Genomic DNA, 6,492 nt, shown 5'->3' with positions numbered 1-6,492 from the left:
GAGCTCCTCTGGGGCATCAGCACCCTTGTTGGGAACAGGCTAGACCACACAGGCCCCAGGGCTTCAGACCCCATCAAATCAAGCTCTCAAAACCCTGCCTATAACCCCAACCTCACACCACACCTGGGAACACGGTCTTGCTTAACAACACAGGGAATGGGATTCCACTAACACAGGGCCCTCCCGGTAGCCTGGGCCGTCTTCTCCCAAGCTGGCATTACTGGGCATCTGCAGGGGCAGCTTCCAGACCTGCGTTAGCCCTTAGACCGGCTTCAACATCACTCTCATTTTACGGATGAGCAAACTGAGACCAGAGCGCTCTGGCCCGGTGTGGCCATTCATTCATGCAGTCAACACATATTTATTGAGCATCGACTCTGTGCCAGGCCCGGGGTGGGGGCGCTCAGAGACGAATCATACACAGACCTCACCCGTGAGGCGCTCACAGCCTGGCAGGGTGGCCGGTCACATCAAAGGACACTCACAATACAGTGTGGTCAGTGTGGTGTTAGAGGTAGCACAGGTGACCAAGGGAGCACAGAGGAGGGGCCCCTGGCCCGGCCGGGGGTGGCAGGGAGGGCTTCCTGGAGGAGGTGACACCTGAAGAGGGTTTTAGGAAGTGAGCGAGAGTTAGGGTGTGTGTGGCAGAGGGAGTGGCCTATGCAGAGAGGTCGGGGTAGGTGACGGCACATCTGGGCAGCGGCTAGGAGTTAGGCAGGGGCCAGTCCAGGAAGGGCGTGGAGTCAGCAGCAGACAGGGAGCTCTGGCGGGGAAGGAGGGGTGCGAAGCAGGTGGTGGTTGGCAGGGGGCCCGCTGGGAGCCAGCGTGGAGGGTGCCCCCGGGGGAAGGGGGCGGGGAGCGGGGTGGGTGGCAGTGGGATTGCAGAGGAGCGTGGGTGCAGCCCTTGCCCGAGGAGTCCCATCCGCCCCAGGCCCGCTCAGCAGGGCGGCGGGGGTGCGGGCTGCCAGCCCCGGGGCTGCAGAGTGCACAGCACGGGGTCCAGCGGCTTGAGCGTGGCCTGCTCCTGCAGCCCGTAGCGCTGCCCGGGCACCAGCCGGAACTCCAGCCTCTGCAGCAGCTTGGCCATGACCACCTTCACCTCCATCTGTGTGCAGAAATGAGGCAGGGCGGGAGGCACGGGGCCCGGCGCCCCCCCCCCCCCCGCAGCCCCGGGGGTCCCAGGGCTCTGAAATGCCTCCTGGCCCAGGACAAGACGCCACCCCGGACAGCTGTGGGCAGAGAACCCCGCCCTGGCTTCCTACCTGAGCAAACTGCTGCCCGATGCAGGAGCGGGGTCCCAGAGAGAAGGGGAAGTAGGTGAATCTCGGCCTGCAGGGAGAGAGGTGTCAGGAGGCGGCGGTGACAATCCCGTCCCTCCCCGGGGAATGGCTTTGGGCCAGGGCTGGGTTTTGCACACGCGGAAAACATCAACAGCTGGTCTCCCTTAAGCTCTGCATCAGCATTTTCTCATTTTATCCTCCTCTGGAGCCTTCCAGAAGGAGCTGTTATTATCTCTGGTTCACAGGAGGAGGAACTCAGGATCTCACGGTCCAATGTCACTTCTGTGTTTGGCCGGTCACATGTCCAGTTCTGGGCAGAGCCTGGGCTGGACGCAGGTGGTCTGTCCCTGGAGCCTGGCCACCCCCACCACTGGACTTTAAGACACTCACCCCCATAGTAAGCTTGAGAGGGAGCCTTTGGGTTCCCATTTCTCAGATAGGACCATCAAGGCAAGGGGAGGTGCGGTCTGTTGCCTGAGTCACGGGGCTTCCCACCACAAGGGACTGGTTATGAGCCTGGCTGTTAGAACCAGTCTGAACCGGCCTCAACCCCAGCTCTGTGGCTACTGGCTGCGTGCCCTTGGGCACGTTACCCAACTTCCCTGAGCTGTGGTTGCCTCTCCGCTCAAGGGGGCAGAGTAGGGCTCACAACTCCCTCTCAGTGATCTGGAAAGCTTTGTGGGCTCAGAGGGCATAGGCAGTTCCGACCGGTGGTCACTGGTCCATCCTTCTCCCGCATGCACAGCCTGAAGAGAGACTTACTTGGGCGCTTTGGGGCTGAAGCGATCGGGGTTGAAAGTCAGTGGGTCCTCAAAGTACGTGTCCATACGCCCCATGACGTAGGTGCTGAACTGCAGGGCACAGGATCCACTTGTCTCTGGTTCCAAAGACGAGCACCTGCACGTCTCCCCGACCCACCCAGTGACCAGGAGCCAGGTAGGCCCACACCCCCCACACACACTCCACCCGCCTGTCTGGGCCAGGGTGGGACTGCACTGGTCCTGGAGAGTGCCTAACAGGAAGGAAGGGGACAGCCCAGTGTGCCAAGGACCAGCTGGGCGTGCTACATCATCCCGTGCTCGGCACCGTGCTGGGGGGCTGGGGGGAGGTGGAGGGGGCACAACTATCCCTATTTTACAGATGAGAAAACTGAGGCTCAGAGAGAGGTTCACGACTTGCCTGAAGTCACCCGGCAAATAACTAGCCAAACTGAGATTCAATCTCAGGTCTGCTTCCAGAGCATCTTTCTGGGGATCCCTGAGAGCTGTTATTCTGCACAAGGCTTGCTTTGGGGTGGAAGGGGAGGCAGAGGAGTCCCAGGCCCCCACTAGCCTTTTGGTGCATGCCACATCGCTCCCTACTGGGCTTCCATGCCCCTGGACATGCCCCCCATAACGAGGGCTCTGGGTGCCAACCTCTGCCTCTTTACTCCTGCACTAAAGAGCTCCCTGAGCCCACTCTGCCCCCGGTTCTCTGTGCCGGGGTGAAGGGAGGGCCCGGAACTCACCTCTAAAAAAGTAGAGAGGGGTCTGAGATCAGCAAAAGCACCTACTGTGTGCTCGGGATTTTTGCCAGACACGTGACAGACATTATTCTTTGACTCTTCTCAGTAAGCTGTGACTCAGGAGTCATCATCCCCATCCTACAAGGAGGGCACTGAGGCCCAGAGATGACCCGGCCTGCCAGAGCGGGGCCGGGATTGGAGCCGGGCTGTGCCCACTCAAGACCCACACCCACACCTGTACACCTGCCCAGCCAGAGGTAAGGGCATTCTAAAGCACCACCTGGGTCACTCAGGCAGGTGGTCCTGGACAGGGGTGTTAATTTAAAATAAAAAAAAAAAAAAGGAGCAGATAAACAGAATAAAGAGCCACACATCAGGAAGCTTTGATACCTGCTGGAGGAGGAGTGACAGAGTCCTGGGGAAGCCCAGCTGCGGGTGCCTAATAGGACCAGAAGCATGTCACTTCCTTTGTGAATAAAAACAGAACAGGTGCTGCGATGGGCTGATCTGTGTCCCCCTAAAATTCTTATGTTAAAGTCCTGACCTCAGAATGTGATCGTATTTGGAGATAGTCTCCTTAAAGAGATAATCAAGATACAATGAGGTCATTAGGGCGGGCCCTCCTCCAGTCTGGCTGGTGTCCTTATAAGAGGAGATTAGGACAGACACACACAGAAGAGGCCCTGGAAGCTCCCTGCATGGGGCCTGCTTCTCCCTCTGCCTCTGTCTCTGCCTCTTTCTCTGTCTCTAATGAATAAATAAATAAAATCTTTTTAAAAAAAGAAGAAGAAGAAGAGGCAGTGCAGGATACGGCAGGAAGGTGGCCACCTGGAAGCCAAGGAGAGAGGCCTCGGGAGAAGCCAACCCTGCCGACACCTCAATCTCGGACCCCCAGCCTCCAGAACTGGGAGAAAGTGCATTTCCACTGCTAACCACCACCATCCTCACCCAAACCTCCCTGTCTGTGGTGCTTTGTTCTGGGAGCCCCCAGGAAACAAAACCAGATCCCTACCTCATACTGTACACAAAATCCACTCCGGGTAATAGGAACTTAACTTGCAAAAGAAAAATGTGAAATTGGGACGCCTCGGTGGCTCAGTGGTTGAGCGTCTGTCTTCGGCTCAGGTTGCGACCCGGGGGTCCTGGGATCGAGTCTCTTCTCCTCCCTCTGCCTGCGTCTCTGCCTCTCTCTGTGTGTCTCTCGTGAATAAACAAATAAAATCTTAAGAAAAATGTGAAACTGTTGGAAGACAATGTAAGTGACTATGCTGACCTCAGGATGGGGAGGAGGTGGGGGGCTCCCTCAGACAAAACAAGAGAATAGACCACTAAAAAATTAAGAACTTCAAAGCATTGAAAACGCTTTACAAGAGAAGCCACAAATCTAGAGACGACATTCGCAGCGCACATACCTGACAGAGGATTACCATGAATTCCTAAAGAGAGCTCAGCATAGCGATGAGGCAGGCCAGAGGAGGAAAGGGGGCACAGGGCTGCAAGCCTCACCAGTCACCAGGAAGGGGCAAGTCAAGACCACAAGGAGATACCTTCCTGGCACTTATTTGGCAAAAAAATAAGAAGCTGGGCCATACCAGGTGTTGGAAGGATAAGGAACAGCGTTGGTGGGCGTCTGGGTTGGCACGGGCGCTCTGGAAAACACTCTGGCGCTGGTTTACCAAGTTGATCACTCAGACGTCCCACACCCCAGCCCTCCTGCCCCGTCTGCTCGGGCCACGAGACAGCAGGAACCTGGGCACCTCTCGGATGCCCGCCGACCCAGAATCGACGATGGGGTCGACGAGCAGAACATGACACAGCAGTGCAATGAGGGCCCGCACGCACATAGCAATCCTAGGACCTAGCACCACGCGGGTGTGTACGTCCACACACTCAGACACGAAAAGGCGAGGTGATGGCAAGCACACAGTTTGGGACGGTGGTTGCTTCTGGAGGGAAGCAGGACGGCGACACACTTCTAGTTTGGGGTGGGCATCCGGGAGGTCGTGGTGCATGATGAGGGAATAAATGAATGGGTGTGCCAACAAAGAAAGGACAAGTAGGGGGGCCTGGGGTGCTTGGTCTCCGTTGAGCCTCGGACTCTTGGTTTCAGCTCAGGTTGTGATCTTAGAGACAGGAGATCGAGCCCCTCGTCAGGCTCAGCGTGGAGCCTGCTTAAGATTCTTTTCTGCCTCTACCCCTCCCCGCCTCTCTGCTTTCCCTCACTCTACAAAGAAAGAATATGAAAAAAAAAGAAAGAAAGAAAATGAAAGGAACAAAGAAAGGACAGGAGGGAAAGTCACTCTCAGTGGGAGAAGAAGGGGCTGTGGGAAGAGAGAGAAGGAATTGGACAGCCTGGGGTCAGCTCTGAAACTGGGCACATCTTCTATCTGCCCCTTGCCGGCTGTGTGACCTCAGGAAAGTGACCTAACCTCTCTGAGCCTCAGTGTCCTCAGATGTAAGCAGGGTGCCTCCCTTCCAGAATCATCCACTGTAACCTGACACTGGACAGTGTGGAAGGGAAGGAAGACCTCACAAGGTCATGGTGAAACTCAAATGAGCAACCCCAGTGGTGACCACGGGACCGCGGACGTCCCCGACCTCAGAGCTTGGTCACCCTGGGGCGGGCGGGGAGGGAGGGCCCCCACACACCAGGAGCGGGGTGTTGCCGGGCACTCTGACCCCGTCGATCAGGGTCTCCTCCTCCAGCAGGCGGAAGGTACCCCACGCCGGCGGGTACAGCCTCAGCGACTCCTTGAGAACCTACGGAAGCCATGCGGAGAGATAGGGAGTCAGGAGGTCCCCCAGACCGTGCCAGGGGCGTGCCCCAGGCCCATCTTTGCTCCCACTCACACAGCTGTCCAGGACTGGGTCCCGGGCCCCCGCAAATTTAGCCTCGTTCTCTCGTCCAACCCCTCCTGTCATGGATGGAGAAACTGAGGCCCGAAAGGAGAAGGGGGTTGTGCAGAACAACCGTGGCAGAGCCTGGACCAGGACCCAGGCCTCCCTCTGCATCAGGGCACCACCATCCCAGAGGAGCCTTCCCCAGCTCAAGTCAGGCCTCCTGCTGTGCTTGGTCATTGGGGAGCGGAAGGGAGGGGAGGGGAGGGGAGGGGAAGAGAGGGCAAGCTGAGTCTAGGCCCTGGCAGGGAGCTTGAGGCTCCTGGAAGTACCCGGCCTCCCTGGGACCTGCAAACAGCATCACCGCCCTCTTCAGTCAGGGGCTGCTCTCCCAAGCACCCACATGCACCCAGAACCTTCTCTCCTGCCCCCACACCTGGGACAGGTACTGCAGCCTCCCCAGATCGTCACAGTCAAGGTGCCGCTTAGAACCGATGACCTCGTCCACCTCGGCCTGCAGCCTGTTGGGTCAGATAAAGACAAGCTCGTCCCCGAGCAGAGGTTCCCCCCTACTAAGGTTAAGAAGGTGGAGAGAGCCACCTGGGGCTCCCCCTGATCACCCCCACATCTAAACCAAGACGCCTGAGCAGTTGGGAAGCAGTTCCAGGGCCTTACAATAGTCCCCCTCTGTGCTTGCTGCTTGGAACATGCTGCAGGAAATAAAACGCACCACGGAACCAGCTCTTTGCACCGTGGCCTGTGTCAGCCTGGTGCACAGCAGCCAACAGCTGGAGGCAGAGTGAGCAGGGCAGGCAAGCCGGCTGAGTAAGCCCCAAGATGTGCGCTGTTAGAGAACATGCGGTATTAAAA

General features: G+C 57.8%; 1 protein-coding gene and 1 long non-coding RNA gene across 2 annotated transcripts in view; one reads left to right on the top strand and one right to left on the bottom strand.

The window, feature by feature from the left end:
• Positions 1-345: 345 nt before the first annotated feature.
• LOC112657091 (cholesterol 24-hydroxylase) overlaps positions 346-6,492 on the bottom strand; it is a 28,768-nt gene continuing 22,621 nt past the window's right edge. Inside the window, exons 11-15 of the mRNA XM_025442912.3 lie at positions 6,059-6,143; positions 5,434-5,544; positions 2,043-2,131; positions 1,263-1,329; positions 346-1,105 (exon numbers count right to left, since the gene is read on the bottom strand). Coding sequence (XP_025298697.1) covers positions 938-1,105; positions 1,263-1,329; positions 2,043-2,131; positions 5,434-5,544; positions 6,059-6,143 — 520 coding nt within the window. The 3' untranslated portion in view covers positions 346-937. The remainder of the gene's footprint in view (positions 1,106-1,262; positions 1,330-2,042; positions 2,132-5,433; positions 5,545-6,058; positions 6,144-6,492) is intronic.
• On the top strand, positions 1,778-3,755 carry LOC112657092 (uncharacterized). The gene is made up of 3 exons (XR_003134860.3): positions 1,778-2,216; positions 2,891-3,041; positions 3,568-3,755. It is a non-coding gene; the product is annotated as an uncharacterized LOC112657092 (long non-coding RNA).

Source organism: Canis lupus, chromosome 8 (genome assembly GCF_003254725.2).
Source record: "Canis lupus dingo isolate Sandy chromosome 8, ASM325472v2, whole genome shotgun sequence".
Lineage (NCBI taxonomy): Eukaryota > Metazoa > Chordata > Mammalia > Carnivora > Canidae > Canis > Canis lupus.
Note: the sequence above shows the minus strand (reverse complement) of the source record. Positions and strands in the feature narration are given on the sequence as shown.